Here is a 19,052-nt window from a genome sequence, read left to right as displayed (position 1 = left end):
CAGTTTTGGGCCCATCTGAATACTGATTTTGAGTTTCTACAATCTTTTTCTTTTTTAAGTATATTTTATTGATTTTTTACAGAGAGGAAGTGAGAGAGATAGTTTCTACAATCTTGATTTTCTTTTTTTTTTTAATAATATTTTTTTTATTAAATTATTATTTTTGTACATATACCAATGCCGCCCCCCTCCTGTACATACCCTCCTTCCCCAGAGTTTTGTGTCCATTGGTTGTACTTATATGCATGTATACAAGTCCTTCAGTTGATCTATCTCCCCCAGATCTCCCCAGCCTCCCCGCTGTAATTTGACAGTCTGCTTGTTGCTTTACTGTCTCTATATCTATCTTTTGGTTCATCAGTTTATAATGTTCTTTATCATCCATAAATAAGTGAGGTCATGTGGTGTTACAATCTTGATTTTCATATGTATTGTTTCATGATGATGAGAGTTATCTAGTTATTTGAAAGAAGTTAATGTCTCATTATCTTTAGTTGCTTAGATTTTTTTGTTGTTGCTGTTATAGTTAAAAGAAAAGATGAAGGAACAGTCATGGAATATCCTGTTTTCAGAATGTGGGCGTGGTGTTACTATGTTTCGGACTAAAAAGACTCGAGATCTGGTTATAAGAGGGATTCCAGAGACCTTAAGAGGAGAGCTCTGGATGCTTTTTTCAGGTATTACATTTATTTATTTAGCAGACATTAATTATGCCCCTTCTAGGAGTTATACATCAGGCTAATGAAAAATAATTGCACAGATGGCTAGGATAAAGTCTTATTCATCATGAATCCAAACTAATCATAGAAGGAATGTTAGTTTTGTGTACTTACTGATATATCCACATATCCATTGTCTAAACAGATTATTTCATTAGGCAACTTACAGCTAATTGGTTGGAGGGATCTCTATCTCTAGTGTCAAAGGAAAGTTAAGGGGGAAAACGGTTCATGAAAATGTCATTCTGTTGGATAAGTTTGGTGTTGTCCTCATGTTATAGATTCCAGGATGAAGGTTTTTCTTTTGTTTGTACTCAGATATTACTTGAGCATGAAGCTAAATTTAAAGGTATTCCAATTCTTCATGTATATATGCAAGAAGTAGTTTTTATTACATTCCTCTTCTTTTGTGTGTTAATGTAATCATCTTTATAGGCGCTGTTAATGACATGGCTGCTCATCCTGGCTATTATGCCAAAGTAGTTGAACAGTCCTTAGGGACATGCAATTTGGCTACTGAAGAAATTGAACGTGATTTACGTCGCTCCCTGCCTGAGCACCCAGCCTTTCAGAGTGACACTGGCATATCTGCTCTGAGGCGAGTACTCACTGCTTATGCATACAGGAATCCCAAAATTGGATACTGCCAGGTATGACTTTGTTATGAACCCAAATGTATAAATGTTTCAAGTGATAAAAATCACATCAAATCAATCTCAGATAGTTTGAAAATTACAGAGGTTGAGTTTTAATTAATAGTGCATATTATTAATTTAAGTAGAATGATAGAATATTTAGGATTATTGAAATTTTATTAATTTGTTTCTCTTTTATATTTAACCAAGTAGAAGACCGATGCACTAAATTCATGCACGGGGAGGGGGGCGGGGTGAGTGGGGGGAGACACATGTCCTTCAGCCCAGCCTGCACCCTCTCCAATCTGAACCCTTAGAGTAGGGGTGTCGAACTCAATCAGAGAAGGGGCCAAAATCTAAAATCCAGCCTAAATCGCGGGCTGAATGGTTTACTGAACAGTCATAAACTGACAATGTCATAAACTGACAGCGGAGTGCAGTGATGACAGTGCGGTGCGGGCCACATTGCAAGGCCTGGCGGGCTGGATTTGGCCCGTGGGCCTTGTGTTTGACACATGTGCCTTAGAGGATATTCGACTGCTGGTTTAGGCCCAATCTCACAGTCGGACATCCCGCTCACAATCCAGGACTGCTGACTCCCAAGTGTTCACCTGTCTGCCTGCCTGATTGCCCTTAACTGCTTCTGCCTGCCAGCCTGATCACCCCCTAATCGCTTCCCTGCCAGCTTGATCGACGCCAAAATGTTCCCCAGCCAGCCCTATCGCCCCCAACTGCCCTCCCTTACAGGCCTGGTTGCCCCCACTGCCCTCCCCTGCTGACCCAATTGCCCCTAACTGCCCTCCCCTACAGGCTTGGTCACCCCCAATTACCCTCCCCTGCCGGCCTGGTCACTCCCAACTGCCTTCCCCTGCCAGCCCGATCACCTCTAACTGCCCTCCCCTGCTGGCCTTTTAGCCCCCAAGTGCCCTTCCCTGTCGGCCTTCTCTTGGTGGCCATCTTGTGATGACATGGGTGTGGCCATATTGTGACCACATGAGCATGGCCATCTTGATCATGATGATCAATTTTCATATTACCTCTTTATTCTATAGGATTATATAGGATGTTTATTGAATCTCTGCTCTGTAAAAAATACAGTTTAGGTGCCAAAGACAATATAAAGATGAATCAGATAAAGATCTTGGCTTTAAAAGTATATAGACTAGTAGGTATTAAAATATACTTATTGGCAAATGAAAAAAAATGAGGAAGATTGCCGAAGCCGGTTTGGCTCAGTGGTAGAGCGTCGGTCTGCGGACTGAAAGGTCCCAGGTTCGATTCCGGTCAAGGGCATGTACATTGGTTGTGGGCACATCCCCGGTAGGGGGTGTGCAAGAGGCAGCTGGTCGATGTTTCTCTCTCATTGACGTTTCTATCTCTCTATCTCTCTCCCTTCCTCTCTGTAAAAAATCAATAAAATATATATATAAAAAAAAATGAGGAAGATTATTAGAGAAATATAAAGTCCTGTTAGGATTTAAAATAGGGAAAATTGTTTTCATCTAGAGCAGGTGTGGGAACCTTTTTTTTTTTTTTGCCAAGGGCCATTTGGATATTAATATCATTTGAGGGCCATACAAAATTATCAACTTAAAAATTAGCCTGCTGCCTGGCTGGCTGGCGCAGTGGTTGAATGCTGACCTATGGACCAAAAGGTCATGGTTTTGATTCCCAGTCAGGGCACATGCCCAAGTTGCAGGCTCAATCCCCAGTAGGGGGCATGCAAGAGGCAGCTGATCAATGATTCTTTCTCATCATTGATGTTTTTATCTCTCTCCCCCTTTCCCTTCCTCTCTGAAATCACTAAAATATATTTTTTTAAAAATTAGCCTACCATATGTGGTCCAATATTTAACTCACCCTAATGCCTTGGCAGGGCCGGACAAAATGATTTTACAGGCCTTATATAGCCTGGGGGCCAGATGTTCCCCACCCCTGATCTAGAGGAATCAGAGAAGGTTTCATGGAACAGGTAGCATTTGTACGACTTGAAAATTATGAATTTTAGTTTTATGGAGATAGAATGAAACACTATAGCAGATGAAGGGATCATTTTAAACAAGCATAGATAAAGGTAAATATGGAATATATATAAGACCCTGTTCTGTTTAGTAGAAGTATGATGAATGTAGCAAAGTAATTGGAGAAAAATAATTACTAAGGTACCTTGGGATAGGTCAGGAGTTTGAACTTTATTTTGTAGGCAATTGCAGAATCATAGAAAATAAAATCTTTTAGGAGCACACCATATTTATTAGGGTATGTTAGGACAGTGACACAAATAATTTCAAACAGGTAATATCTCTAAACATTAAAGTTTACTTAAGGGAATAAACAGATGAGTGAGTTTTTAAGTCAGTAGGCAATTCTCCATGAGATTATTCAAAGACTTAAGCTAGTAGCAGGCTTGATCATCTTTAAAACATGGCTTCCAAGGTGCTCTTTTATTGTCATTACTACTCAGAGGAAAGAGGAGAGAGCATGGAGAAAAAATTGTGGGAGATTTTATCAGCTGGACTTGGAAAGTGTTCACATCATTTCACCTACATTCATTTTTTATTTTTTAATTATAATTGACATACATTATTATATTAGTTTCAGGTGTGCACTCCGGTGACTTAATATTATATAACTTACTAAGTGATCATCGTCCTTATAAATCTCACACTCATCTATCACCATACATAATTATTGGAATAGTATTGACTATATTCCCTATGCTGTACTTTATATCCCCACAACTATTCTGTAACAACCAATTTGTACCTCTTTCTCTTTTCATTTAAATTCTTTATTGTTTAAAGTATCATATAAGCCTCCTTTTGACCCCTTTGACCTCTCCCCAGCCATCTCCACACCCTAGCACATGCCCACACTACCCCTTCCCTCCGCCCCCCATCCCCCATTTTCCTCCCCCCTCGCCATCCTCATCTGTGACCATTGGTTATGCTCATATGCATGTATACAAGTCCTCTGGATGATCTCTTATCCCCTCACCCCCACCTTCCCTCATAGGTTGGACAGTCTATTCCATACTTCTATGACTCTGGTTCTGTTTTTGTTCATCAGTTTATGTTGTTCATTATATTTCACAAATGAGTGACATCATGTGATATTTATATTTCTCTGACTGGCTTATTTTGCTTAGTATAATGCTTTTCAGGTCTTTCCATGCTGTTGCAAATGGCAAGAATTCCTTCTTTTTTACCACAGAATATTCCATTGTGTAGATGTACCACAGTTTTCTATCCACTTATCTGCTGATGGGCACTTAGGCTGTTTCCAAATCTTAGCTATTGTAAAATGTGCTGCTATGAACACAAGGGTACATATATCCTTTCTGATTGGTGTTTCTGATTTCATGGGATATATTTCTAGAAGTAGATTACTGGGTCAAACGAAGTTCCATTTTTAGTTTTTTGAGGAATTGCCATACTGTTTTCCACAGTGGCTGCACCAATCTGCATTCCTACCAGCAGTGCAAGAGGGTTTCTTTTTCTCTGCATCCTCTCCAACACTTGTCCTTTGTTGATTTCTTAATGATAGCTATTCTGACCTGTGTGAATGGAACATAATTGTTTTGATTTGCATCTCTCGAATGATTAGTGACTTGAGCATGTTTTCATATGTCTCTTGGCCTTCTGTATGTTCTCTTTAGAAAAATGTCTATTTAGGTCCTTTGCCCATTTTTTGATTGGATTGTTTATCTTCCTTTTATTAAGTTGTATGAGTTCCCTGTAAATGTTGGAGATTAAACCCTTATCAGAGATAGCATTGACAAATATGTTCTCCCATGTAGTGGATTTTCTTGTTTTATTGATAGTTTCTTTTGCTGCACAGAAGCTTTTTATTTTGATGTAGTCCCATTGTTTATTTTCTTTTTAGTTTCCATTGCCCTAGGAGCTGTATAGATTCATATTGCTATGACAAATGTTTGCTACTTTGCTGCCTATGGCTTCTTCTAAGATTCGTCTTACATTTAAGTCCTTAATCCATTTTGAGTTTGTTTTTGTGTATGGTGTAAGTTGGTAGTATAGCTTCATTTTTTGCATGTATCCAATTTCCCCAACACCATTTATTGAAAGGCCTGTCTTGACTCCATTGTGTGCTCCTGCCTCCTTTGTCAAATATTAATTGAGCATAATGGCTTGGGTTGATTTCTGGGTTTTCTGTTTTGTTCCATTAGTCTATATGTCTGTTTTTATGCCAGTACCAGGCAGTTTTGAGAACAGTGGCTTTGTAGTATAGGCTGATAACTGGTATTGTGATACCTCCAACTTTGTTCTTCTTTCTCAAGATTGCTGCAGCTATTCGGGGTCTTTTATTTATTTATTTATTTATTTATTTATTTATTTATTTATTTTATTCCAGGTGAATTTTTGGAGAGTGCATTCTAGATTTTTGAAGTATGCTGTTGGTATTTTAACGGGGTTGCATTGAATCCATAGATTGCTTTGGATAGTATGGACATTGTAATGATGTTGATTCTACCAATTAATGTAATTTTCTGAGTACAGGTCCTTTACCTCCTAGGTTAAATTTATTCCTAGGTATAGTAGTTTTTGGTGCAATGGTAAATGGGGTTGGTTTTTTTTTTTTTAGTTTCTCTTTCTGTGAGTTCATTATTGGTGTATAAAAAGGCCATAGATTTCTGGGTATTAGTTTTGTATCCTGCTACATTGCCCAATTCATTTATTAATTTCAGTAGTTTTTTTTTTATGGAGTTTTTAAATTTTCTTTGTACAATATGATGTCATCTGGGAATAATGATAATTTTACCCCCCCCCCCCCCAATTTGGATGCCTTTTATTTCTTCTTATCTGATTCCTGTGACTAGCACTTCCAGTAATATGTCGAACAGGAGTGGTGAGAGTTGGCATCCCTGTCTTGTTCCTGTTCTTAGGAGAAATGGTTTTAGTTTTTTCCCATTGATTATGATGTTGGCTATAAGTTTGTCATTTAAGGCTTTTATTATCTTGAGGTTTGATCCCTCTATTTCCCCTTTGCTGAGAGTTTTTATCAGGAAAGTATGTTGGGTTTTGTCAAATGCTTTTTTACATCAATTGATATGATTATATGATTTGTGTCTCTCAATTTGTTTATGTGATGTATCACGTTTATTGATTTGCAGACATTGTACCAGCCTTGCATCCTTGGAATAAATCCCATTTCATCATGGTGTATGATCTTTCTAAATGTAATACTGAATCCGATGTGCTAGAATTTTGTTGAGTATTTTAGCATCTGTGTTCATCACGGATATTGGCTTGTAATTCTCTTTCTTTGTAGTGTCTTTATCTGGTTTTGTGATTATGGTAATGCTGGCTTCATAGAAAGAGCTTTGAAGTCTTCCTTGCTCTTGAATTTTTTGCAATAGTGTGAGAAGGATAGGTTTTAATTCTTCTTTGAATGTTTGGTAAAACTCCCCTGTGAAGCCATCTGACCCTGGGCTTTTGTTTGCTGAATGTTTTTTGATGACTGCTTCAATTTCCACCTTAGTTATCAGCCTGTTGAGACTTTTTTATTGTTCTTGATTGAGTTTTGGAAGGTCGTATTTTTCTAGGAATATGTCCATATCCTCTGGGTTGTTTAGTTTGTTGGAATAGAGTGGTTCATTTTATTTTTTGCAGTGATTTATATTTCTGTGGTGTCTGTTGTTATTTCCCCTCTTTCATTTCTGATTTTGTTTATTTGGGTACTTTCTTTTTGCTTCTTGGTGAGTATGGCTAGAGTTTCATCAATCTTTTATCCTTTCAAAGAACCAGCTCTTGGTTTCCGTGATCTTTTTTTTTTTTTTTTTCTATTTCATTTGTTTCTGCTCTTATCTTTATTATCTCCTTCCTTCTGTTCACTCTGGGCTTTTTTTTTTTTTTTAAACATATTTTATTGATTTTTTTAAAGAGAGGGAAGGGAAAAAGATAGCTAGAAACGTCGATGAGAGAAAAACATCGATGAGAGAGAAACATCGACCAGCTGCCTCTTGCACACCCCCCACCGGGGATGTGCCCGCAACCAATGTACATGCCCCTGACCGGAATCGAACCTGGGACCCTTCAGTCCGCAGACCGACACCCTACCACTGAGCCAAACCGTTTTCGGCCACTCTGGGCTTTTATTGTTACTCTCTTTCAAACTCTTTAAAGTTGTAGATTTACATAATTTTTTTCCTTTTTTTTTTTTTTTTGGGTAGGCCTCATCTGTTCCCTTTGTCTATATGTCTCAGGACTGCTTTCACTGTGTCTCATAGGTTTTGGAATGTTCTGTTTTCATTGTCATTTGTTTCCAGGATATTTTAAATTTATTCTTTGATCTCTTTGGAAACCCAATCATTGTTTAATAGCATACTATTTAGCCTCCGAATGTTAGAATTATTTTGATTGTTTTTATTGTAGTTTATTTCTAATATTATGCCATTGTGATCTGAGAAAATGCTTGATATGATTTCAGTCTTCTTGGATTTGGGTTGACTTTGCCTGTGACCCATTATGTGGTCTATCTTTGAAAATGTATCATGTGCACTTGAGAAGAATGTATATTCTGTGGCTTTGGGGTGAAATGTTCTGAAGATGTCAATTAACTCCATCTGATCTAGTGAGTCATTTAGGATTGCTGTTTCTTTTCTGATTTTTTGTCTAGAGGACTTATCCAGTGATGTCAGTGGGGTATAAAAGTCTCCTACTATGATTGTATTGCTCTCAGTCTCTTCCTTGATATTTTCCATAAGTTTCTTTTATGTACTTGGGTGCTCCTGTATTGGGTGCATATATGTTTACCAGCATTATATCCTCTTTTTGTATCAATTCCTTTAGTATTATGAAGTGCCCTTCCTTATCTTTTGTTATGGACTTCACTTCAAGTTCTATTTTGTCACATATAAGTATTGCTACCCCAGCTTTTTTTTTTTTTTTCATTTGCCTGAAAGATATTTTTTCATCCCTTCACTCTCAGTCTGTGTGATTCTCTTTTTATGAGGTGTTTCTCTTGTTTACACCATATATATGGGTCATGGTTTCTTATACATTCAGCCACTTGATGTCTTTTGAATAGAATATTTAGGCCATTTACGTTTAAAGTTATTATTGATAGGTACTTGTTTGTAGTCATTTTTTATTTTTTTTGCCTGTATTACTTCTGTCCCCGCTTCCATTCCCCGCTTTTTTTAAAATAAATCTTTATTGTTCATATTATTACAAAAGTTCCTCATATTTTCCCCCCTCCACCAGGTTCCCACCCCACCCTCTGCTCTTTCCCCACCCCCCATTGTCCTCATCCATAGGTGCACAGTTTATGTTCAGTCTCTTCCCGCACCCCCAATCCTCTTTTCCCCAGGAATCTTCAGTCTACTCCCCTTCCATACCTCTGATTCTATTATATTCACCAGTTAATATTGTTCATCAGGTTTTTTAATTTCCTTGGTTTTTAGATTCACTTGTTGATAGTTACATATTTGTTCATAATTTTTATCTTTATTTTCTTTCTCTTCCTAAAGAACCCCTTTCAGCAATTCATATGATTCTGGTTTGGTGGTGATGAACTCCTTTAGCTTTTTTGAATTTGTGAAGCTCTTTATCTGGCCTTCGATTCTGAGTGATAGCTTTGCTGGGTAGAGTATTTTTGGCTGTTTATCACCTTGAATATTTCTTGCCATTCCTGTCTGGCCTGCATGGTTTCTGTTGAGAAATCAGCTGACAATCGTATGGGTGCTCCTTTATAGGTAACTACCTGCTTTGCTCTTGTTGCTTTTAATATTCTCTCTTTGTCTTTTGCTCTTGGAATTTTAATTATGATGTGTCTTGGTGTGGTCCTCATGGGGTTCCATTTGCTTGGGGTTCTGTGCGCTTCCTGGACTTGTAAGTCTATCTCTTTCCCCAGGTGGGGGAAGTTTTCTGTCACTATTTCTTTCAATATGTTTTCGGTATCTTGCTCTCTCTCATCTTCTGGGACCCCCATAATTCTGATGTTGGTTCGCTTGACGTTGTCCCAGAGGTTTCTTACACTATCTTCAACTTTCTGAATTCTCTTGTCTTCTTGCTTCTGTGGAGGAGTGTCCTCTGGCTCTTTGTGTTCCAACTCTTTGACTTGATTCTTGTGATCTTCCATTCTGTTTTTAGGACTCTGTATAATATTTTTTACTTCAGACAATGTATTCTTTATTTCTAGTTGATCCCTTTTCATATCCTCATAGGTCTCATTTATTTTATCGGCCTTTTCTAGGAAATTCTTGAAAAACCTTATAAGCGTGGTTTTGAACTCTATATCCAGTCGCTTCTTGTCCTCCATTTCTTTCGTTTGTGATCTGTTTCCTTGTCTCGGCATTTTTGCTGCTTTCCTGAGTTGGCAGTGTGGCTTTGTGTGTTAAGGTGTCCTATTATGGTTCAGTGGGTCAGCCTCCCAGTTATCTTGGTGTACCCCTTTGTGGACTGTGTGTACAGCCTTTTGTAGTTAAGTCTTAATTGTTGTTGGTATCACTGGGAGGAATTGACCTCCAGGCCAATTGGCTGTGAGGATCAGCTGTGTCTATGCTGGGAGACAGCCTTATTCAAGAGCCTCTATGCTCAGCTTGGATGGGGCGGAGTTTCAAGGTGGAGCCTACAGCCTTGGCTTTCTGTCAGCCCCACCCTATGAGGTTCCTGAGTCTCAGTGTTTCTTAGTGTCCTTTGGTACTTGCTGCTTTGGTACTCGCTGAAGCACCTCTGAGAGAAAGGTGCCCTCGAGTTTCGCCCACTACCAGACAGTCTAGTCTCTCCCCCCATGAGCCCGGAACTGGGGTTCAGTGCAGTTGGAAGTGGGGTCCAGTGCAGTCCAGAGCTTTTGTCTACTTCCTGCTAGGGCAATCCAGTGGCACAGTCAACAGTCCATCCTCTGCCCACAATATGCATGCCTCCAGGACTTCCTTTCGCCGCTCCCCTGAGTTTCCGCCTTACAGCCCAGATTCCCTCCGTATGAGCTTGGGTCCCCAGGATCTGGTCTAGAACTTGGGTTCAGTGCAGTCAGAACTAGGGCTCAGCACAGTCCGGAGCTTTTGTCTCCTTCCCACTAGGGCAATCCAGCGGCACAGTCAACATTCTGTCCTCTGCGCACAATGTGCGTGACTCCAGTGCTCTGCTTTTTGCTGCTCCCCAGAGTTTCTGCCTTACTGCTTAGAATCCCTCTGTATGTGCCTGGGTCCCCAGGGTCTCACCCAGAACTGGGGTTCAGTGCAGTCCGAACAGGGGCTCAGATCAGTCTGGAGCCTTTTATCTCCTTCCAGCTAGGGAATGCCAACCAGACACTCAGCCGCCCCTCCTCTCCGGCCCTTTCCTCTCCCCACGTGCGCACCGTGTCTCCGTACCTTAGGCTTTTTCAGCTCCTCTGATTTTCCTTCTGGTTTTCTCTTTCTTTCTAGTTGTAGAATTTCCTGTCAGTCAACTTTCCTCTAGTTCTGGATGATGTCCAATTTGTATTTCAGTTGTATATTTTGAAAGTGTGTGTGGCTGCAGTTAGACATTTACCTTTGCCGCCATCTTGGTTTCTCATCATTTTTTCCCATCCCCTTTTTATGTCTTCTATTTACAACAGTCCCTTTAGCATTTCTTGCATTACTGGCTTTGTAATGATAAGCTCCCTTAGGATTTTTTTTTGTCTGTGAAACTCCTGATTTTCCCTTCAATTTTCCATCATAGCCTTGCTAGATAGAGTATTCTTGGATTCAGTCCCTTGCTTTGCATCACTTTTTTTTACTTCCTTCCATTCCTTTATGGCCTGATTTGTTTCTGTTGAGAAATTATTTGATAATCTAATGGGAGATCACTTCTGTCTCTCTCTTGCAGCCTTTAAGATTCTCTCTTTGTTGTTAACATTTGCCATTATAATTATGGTGTGTCTTGGTGTGGGTCTTTTGGGTTTCATCTTGTTTGGGACTCTGCTTTAGTGACTTTTCTACCCTAAATCAGGGAAGTTTTTTGACATTATTTCTTCAAATATGTTTTCTAACCCTTGCTCCTCCTCTTCTCATTCTGGAACCCCTATTATACATATGTTGCTTCATTTTATGTTATCTTAAAGCTCCCTCAGGCTCTCCTCTCTTTTGATTTTTCCCCTCTAATTGCAGTTCAGATTGGGTGTGTTTTGCTTCCCTGTCTTCTAATTTGCTAATTCGATCCTCCACTTCTTCTAGTCTACTGTTGAAAGCTTCCATAGTGTTTTTTTTTTTTATTGTAGCTATATCACTTTTTATTTCTTCCTGATTCTTACATAGGTTGTTGATTTTTTTTCATCTGGTTTATGAACTGTATGACCCTTATTATGAATTTTTTCTGACATATTGCATGCCTCAGTTTCATTTAGTTCCTCTTCTTTTGATTCCTCTTCCTTCCTTTGGTGATGGTTCTTCTGTCTCCCCATTTTTGCTCTCACTGAAGAATCTAATTGTCAAGTCATGCGAGTCTTGTGGCTGCAGCGGTGGGATTTGTGGTGGGTTGGGTGGTCGTGGGTGCTGGCAGCTACTGCTCACAAAGGTGCTGGAATGGCTGCAGTGTCCTGGGCTAAAAGTGTCTATCTGGCAGGAGGGGAGCACACTCTGGAACTCATAATAGCCCTTAGCTGGGCAGACTGGAATCCTAGTGTCCCTGGGTCAGCAGCCGAGGCAGCAGGTCCCTGTCCAGATGGTGTCTGAGGGCCCCTGGGTGGAGGTGAGGCTGGGCTCACAGTCACAGCAGCTCTCTCCTTCAATATGTCACTGCCTCTGTGGCAGATCTGGTGCTCCAGGATTGATTATAGCCATTGCAGAGGCTGCCGGGCTATGTGAGCCCATTCCCGTAGCCTCCAAAGGTCCTGCGAGATCTAGCTGTCCTTCAGTCACACACACATACACACACACACACACACACACACACACACACACCACATCCACAAGTCTCCTTTTTGTCCTGCTATCACTCATACTCTCTCCTCCCGGCTGCTATCTTGGAATCTCCCAATTTGTACTTCTTAATCCTTTCACTTTTTTCCATCCATCCCCCCAAAACCCCTCCCATCTGGCAGCCATCAAAATTTTCTCTGTATCTATGAGTCTGTTTCTGTTTTGAGTGTTTCTATAATTTGTTTTTTCTATTCAACTCTTGATAGATATGTCTTCATTGCCATTTTATCACTCATATTTTTATCTTTTTTTTCTTAAAGACCCTTTAATCTTTCATATAATTCTGGTTTACTGGTGATGAACCCCTTTAGTTTTTTATTATCTAGGAAGCTCATTATCTGTCCTTGAATTCCAAATGATAGTATTGCTTGGTAGAGTAATCTTGGTTGTAAGCCCTTGCTTTTCATCACTTTGAAAATTTCATGCAATTCCTTCTGGCCTGCAACATTTCTGTTGAGATGTCAGCTGGAATTTTTATTGGAGCTCCCTTATAGGTAATAAACTGCTTTTCTCTTGCTGGTTTTAGGATTCTTTCTTTGTCTTTAAACTTTTGTATTTTAATTAGATGAGTCTTGGTGTGGGTCTCTTTGGGTTCATCTTTTTTGGGTTCTGTGATTCTTGGACTTGTATGTATATTTCCTTCACCAAATTAGGGAAGTTTTCTGCCATTATTTTTTCAAATGGGTTTTTAATTTCTTGCTCTCTTCTCTTTTCAGCACCTCCATGGTGTGTAATTTGGTACTCTTGAAGTTATCCCACAGAGTCCTTACACTATACTTATTTTTTATTCCATTTTCTTTTTTAAAATAAAACTTTATTGTTTAGATTATTACAGTTGTTCCTGTTTGTTCCCCTATAGCTCCCCTCCACCCCATTCCCACCCCACGCCCTGCCTTTGTCTGCCCCCCACTGCCCTCGTCCATAGGTGTACGATTTTTGTCCAGTCTTTTCCCACATCCTCTACACACCATCCCCCCCTGAGAATTGTCAGTTCACTCCCTTTCTATGCCTCTAATTCTGTTCTATTCACCAGTTTATTCTGTTCATCAGATTTTTCATTCACTTGACTTTTAGATTTACTTGTTGATAGATATGTATTTGTTGTCACTTTGTTGTTCATAATGTTTGTCTTTACCTTTTTTTTCTTCCTCTTCTTAAAGAATACCCTTCAGCATGTCATATAATACTGGTTTGGTGGTGACGAACTCCTTTAGCTTTTTGTTATCTGTGAAGCTCTTTATCTGACCTTCAATTCTAAATGATAGCTTTGCTGGGTAGAGTAGTCTTGATTGTAGGTTCTTGCTATTCATCACTTTGAATATTTCTTGCCACTCCCTTCTGGCCTGCATAGTTTCTATTGAGAAATCAGCTGAGAGTTGTATGGGTACTCCCTTGTAGGTAACTAACTTTTTCTCTTGCTGCTTTTAATATTCTCTCTTTGCCTTTTGCCCTTGGCATTTTAATTATGATGTGTCTTGGTGTGGTCCTCTTTGGATTCCTTTTGTTTGGGGTTCTGTGTGCTTCCTGGACTTGTAAGTCTATTTCTTTCACCAGGTGGGGGAAGTTTTTGGTCACTGTTTCTTCAAATAGGTTTTCATTATCTTGCTCTCTCTCTTCTTCTGGCACCCCTATAATTTGGATGTTGGTATACTTGAAGTTGTCCCAGAGGCTCCTTGCACTATTTTCATATTTTTAGATTCTTTTTTCTGCATTGGTGTCCTTTGCTTCTTTGTATTTCAACTTTGACTTGATTCTTGGGATCAAGTCTGCTGTTGGATCTCTGTATATTATTCTTTATTTCAGTCAGTGTATGCTTCATTTCTAATTTTTTTTTTTTGTTTTTTTCATATCCTTGAGGGTCTCCCTATATTTCTCAGAGGTTTCTAGAAGATTCTTGAGTAATCCTATAAACATGGTTTTGAACTCTATATCCAATAGTTTGATTTCCTCCATTTCTTTCATTTGTGACCTGTTTCTTTGTCTTCACATCTTGGCTGCCTCCCTGTGTTGATAGAGTGGCTTAATGTGCTAGGTGTCCTATAGGGCCCAGTGGTTCAACCTCCCTAATTACCTGAGGTGGACACTCTTGGTGCACCCCTTTGTGGGCTGTGTGCACAGTCTTGTTGTAGGTTAGCCTTGATTACTGTTCGTATCATTGGGTGGAATTAACCTTCAGGCCAATTGGCTGTGAGGACCAGTTTTGTCTACAATGGAGAACTTCTGTGTAGGAGACACCCTTATAACTTGCTTCACTGGGGCTTTGGTGCTCACTGAATCTGTCCCTGAGTGTGTCTCTTATGGATGTGAAGAGTTGTAATTTGGATGGTCTCTCTCTGACCACTGGGTACACTGGCTCCTGGATCTCCAAGAAGGTGCAAAGTCAGCCACTGCCTGAGGCCGCCCAGCAGCAGATAAAGAGATATCTGCAGATTTTTCTTCTTTGTTTAGGGTTTAGAGTTGCCCAGATGAGGCCCAGCTGTGAAGCAATGCAAGCTGTTTTCCAGCCTTGGGCCTTCTTTTGGAAGTTCTGGGGTTCTCTGACACAGCTGCAGTTTGTTAGGTTTTAGATTGCAAAAGGCCGCCATTCATATGCAAAAGCCTCTGTGCACAGCTTGGATGAGGTTGTAAATTGGGTGGGGCCGGGTCTCAGGGAATCACCAGGGCAGAGAAAACAGCATTGGTTACCCATCAGCCCTGCCACGAAGAGGCCCCCAGTTCTCTGTGTCCTGCATCACAGTTCTGGAACAATGATTGCTGCAAGCATCTCTGAGAGAAAGCCACCCTCACATTCTATCCCAATGCCAGACAGTCCATTTTCTCTCAGTATAAGTCTGGGTCCCCAGAGTCTCTCCTGAAAGTGCAGTTCATAGCAGTTGGGAGCTTGTATCTCCCTCCTGACTGAAAAAGACACCAACATGCCCAGTTGCCAGCCCCTTTTGTGTGCCTCTCCATACCTCCAAACTTCCATACCTCCGCACCTCCTACCGGACCCATTGTGCTTTTCTCTTTCCCTCTAGTTGTAGAATTTTTTTTTTTTTTTTTTTTAATATATTTTATTGATTTTTTTTTTTTTTTGCCCCCCACCCTCCCTCCCACACATCCCCTCCCTCCCCAGAGTTTTGTGTCCATTGGTTATACTTATATGCATGTATAAAAGTCCTTCGGTTGATCTATTATCTCCCCCAGATCTTCCTCCCCTCCCCGCTGTAATTTGACAGTCTACTTGTTGATTTACTGTCTCTATATCTATCTTTTGGTTCATCAGTTTATAATGCTCTTTGTTATCCACAAATGAGTGAGGTCATGTGGTGTTTCTCTTTCATTGATTGGCTTATTTCACTCAGCATGATGTTCTCCAGTTCCATCCAGTTTGCTGCAAATGATGAGAATTCCTTATTTTTTATGGCCGCATAGTATTCCATTGTGTAGATGTACCAAAGTTTTTGGATCCAATCATCTGCTGACGGACACTTAGGCTGTTTCCAAATTCTGGCTATTGTAGATTGTGCTGCTATGAACATAGGGGTGCATATATCCTTTCTGATTGGTGTTTCTAGTTTCTTGGGATATATTCCTAGAAGTGGGATTACTGGGTCAAATGGGAGTTCCATTTTCAGTTTTTTGAGGAAACTCCACACTGTTCTCCACTAGTTGTAGAATTTCCACTCAGCCAGACTTCCTGTGGTTCTGGATAGTATTCATTTTGTCTTTTAGTTGTAGTTTTAATGTGGTTGTATGTGTCAGCAAGTTTAGGCTTTTACCTATGCTGCCATCTTGGTTGTCTCTTACTCATTTTTCTTTTTGCTGTTCTGATTGGGCATGTTTTGCTTCCTTATATTCCAAATAGCTGATTTGATTCTCAGTTTCATGTACTCAACTGTTAATTCCCTATAAATTATTCTTTATTTCAGTTAGTGTATCCTTCATTTCTGACTTCTCCTTTTTTATGCTATTGAAGTTCTTAGTTTATTGAGCATCCTTATAACCAGTGTTTTGAACTCTGTATCTGATGGATTGCTTGTCTCTGTTTGCTTCTTTTTCTGGAGTTTTGTTCTTTTTTCATTTGGAATATGTTTCTTTGTCTCATTTTGGTAGCCCCCCTGTGGTTGTTTCTTTCATTAGGTAGTGGTGCTTTGTCTCCCAAGCTTGGCAGAGTGGCCTGATGTGGTAGGGGTTTTGCCCGGTCTAGTAGCACAGCCTTCCCAAACACTCAAGCTGATTATTCAAGGCGTGCGCCCCTGTGGGCTGTATATACCCTCATGTTGTAGTTGAGTCTTGATGGCTGTTGGTATGTCAGTGGGGTTGGGGATTTACCTCTTGGCCAATTAGTTGTAAGGACTGCCTGCAACCACTGACTGCTTACTACCTTAGAGGATCAGATCTGCAGGGACTCACCCCATAGAGCAGGGATTACTTCAGCTGGGCTCTAGTGGCCGCTGAGTTCACCCCTTGAGTGTATCACTTATGGAGGTGGTTGTGTGGCTCTTCAGTGTGTTCTGAAGCTGTCCACTGGGTGTGGGCTCTGGGGCCTCTAAGCAAGTACAGGCTAAGTTCAGCTTCTGTCTGTGTTCTGCCCAAGGCCACCCACGTGAGCTGCAAAGCAATTAGCAAATGCTTGCCATTGTGCTAGGCTTAGAGGTGCCTAGGTGAGGCCAAGCTGCAAACCAGGGCCAACTGCTACTAGTGCCAGTCCTGGGGCCATTTAGCAATAGATATGGGGGGCACACCAAGACCATATGCTTGCTTGTTTGAAAGATTTTACTGGTAGGCAAATCTGAAGCATGAGCCAAGACAGGCCATTTGTATGGAAAAAAATACTAGAAACCCCTTTGGTGGGCTGGAAAGTTGGGTGGGTGGGGCATCAGAGAATTATCAGGGTGGGGCAAAAAGTGTGATCCAGATTTATGGAGACTCAGATATGGTGCCCGTCTACTGGCTCTATAAGGGTGGAGGCTCATCAAAGCAGCAGTGGCCTCTGCAAGCACCTCTGTCTGGGAAAGCTGTACCTCCTCCCCAGCTCTTGCCTTGATGTCAAACAATCCACTTCTTACTCGTATGTCTTGGATTCCTTTTTTAAAAATTATATTTTTATTTATTTGAGAGAGAGAGGAAGGGCAAGAGAGAGAGAGAGAAATATTGATGAGAAACATTGATTGGCTACCTCCTTCACACCCCCTACTGGAGATCAAGCTTGCAACCCAGGCATTTGCCCTCACCAGGAATCAAACCAGCAATTAGTCAACATTCAGCCACTGAGCCATACCAGCATTTTAAGTTGCTGCCCAGTGCTGGAGCTCAAAGGGAGTGAGTCCAATTAAGTCTGTGCACAAGGCCCTTTAAGAGGAACTAGCTGAGACTCAGCAGCCCTCTGTCTCCCTCAGCCTCAATCCCCATTGCTATTTTTACAGCCAAAAGATGTGGGGATTCTCTTCCTGGCACTGGAACCTTGGGTTCAGGGTCTAGTGTGGGTCTAGAACCCCTTACACCTCAGGGGGCATCTCTGCCGCTGAGATATCCCTCCCAGTTTTTATCCAACACACCTGGGTGTTGGACCATCCCATTCCGTGTCTCAATGCCTCCTACCAATCTCGATGTGTCTTTTTTTTAATTCCCTAGTTGTATGATCTCCATTAAGCCAGATTTCAGATGGTTCTGAATGATGGTTTTTCTTTAATTTAGTTGTAATTTTGATGTCTCACCTGCATTCTATTGGAGGATCTTGTCTCTTGGTCAAACCTATTTACCAAGAAGTCTGCAGAATGTTGTGTTGCTGAGTATGGACACTATGGAAGAAGGGGGTATGAATTATGGTTGATAGCTAGCACTCTCTGCTACAAACTCATTCATAATAGGTTGAGTACCCATAGGATTACATATCAATCCTATTTATTCATTGAAACTTATCAATACAGGGTTTTTTTTGAAAAGTAGTTTAAATGAATGGATCATCTAAATGACTATTTTTTATTTCTCTATGAATTTCAGGCAATGAACATTTTGACTTCAGTGTTGCTTCTGTATGCAAAAGAAGAAGAAGCATTTTGGCTTTTGGTTGCTGTATGTGAACGAATGTTGCCTGATTATTTTAATCGTCGAATCATTGGTAAAAAACAAAAAATACATGAAAAACCACATATTTCTTTTCTAAACAATTTATATGCCTCTTGTCTATCCAATTATTAAATGCAAGAACAGATCAATTAAGTTTTAGAGTATACAGAATGCAAGCAATATGAATATGTCACATTCACAGACATGCTCAAGTAAAGACCTTTTTGCACTAATAATAATTGGGAAGATTAATATGTTGCTTTAAAAAAAAGTATCTGGTCTATTTCTTAATAAAATAGAAATCTTAAGTTCACTTTCTCTGTATTACTAAAATAATTATCTAAAGCAGTGGTTCTCAACCTTTTTAATGCCGTGACCCTCATGTCGTGGTGACCCCCAACCATAAAATTATTTTCGTTGCTACTTCATAACTATAATTTTGCTACTGTTAATGAATTGTAATGTAAATATCTGTGTTTTTCGATGGTCTTAGGCAACCCTGCTAGCGGTTCTCAACCTGTGGGTCGCATCAAGAGCTACTGTATAATTTTTAATAGTTTCTTGATAAGAGGTTTTAGACAGCTTAAAAATCTCCACATTTATATGAATTGTATACATATTTGAAAGGTTTGAAAGAAAGACCAAGTTCTTGGTTTCTTAATTTTGTAATATTTTCTTCAGTAATCAAATATTTATAGATCTATGATTCCCATGCCGTAAAACCATAGATGGTCTCTCCCTTGTACC

The 19,052-nt window shown here is 40.1% G+C and overlaps 2 protein-coding genes across 5 annotated transcripts in view; one reads left to right on the top strand and one right to left on the bottom strand.

Annotated features, from left to right (window-relative positions):
• Nucleotides 1-19,052, bottom strand: part of MORC4 (MORC family CW-type zinc finger 4) — a 737,287-nt gene that overhangs the window by 484,218 nt on the left and 234,017 nt on the right. The gene's annotated exons all lie outside the window — the stretch shown is intronic.
• The window catches only part of TBC1D8B (TBC1 domain family member 8B), an 85,814-nt gene that overhangs the window by 40,596 nt on the left and 26,166 nt on the right, over nt 1-19,052 (top strand). For all 4 annotated transcript variants that reach the window (XR_014793741.1, XM_084870439.1, XM_084870438.1 and 1 more), the window contains exons 9-11: nt 527-677; nt 1,155-1,369; nt 18,240-18,357. Coding sequence is in view for 3 of the 4 variants with exons in the window: in XM_084870439.1 (XP_084726565.1) it covers nt 527-677; nt 1,155-1,369; nt 18,240-18,357 (484 nt within the window). In the remaining variant the exon portion in view is untranslated. The remainder of the gene's footprint in view (nt 1-526; nt 678-1,154; nt 1,370-18,239; nt 18,358-19,052) is intronic.

Source organism: Pipistrellus hanaki, assembly GCF_964339955.1.
Source record: "Pipistrellus hanaki genome assembly, chromosome: X".
In the NCBI taxonomy this organism is placed as follows: Eukaryota; Metazoa; Chordata; class Mammalia; order Chiroptera; family Vespertilionidae; genus Pipistrellus; species Pipistrellus hanaki.
This window is presented reverse-complemented; position numbering and strand designations above follow the sequence as displayed.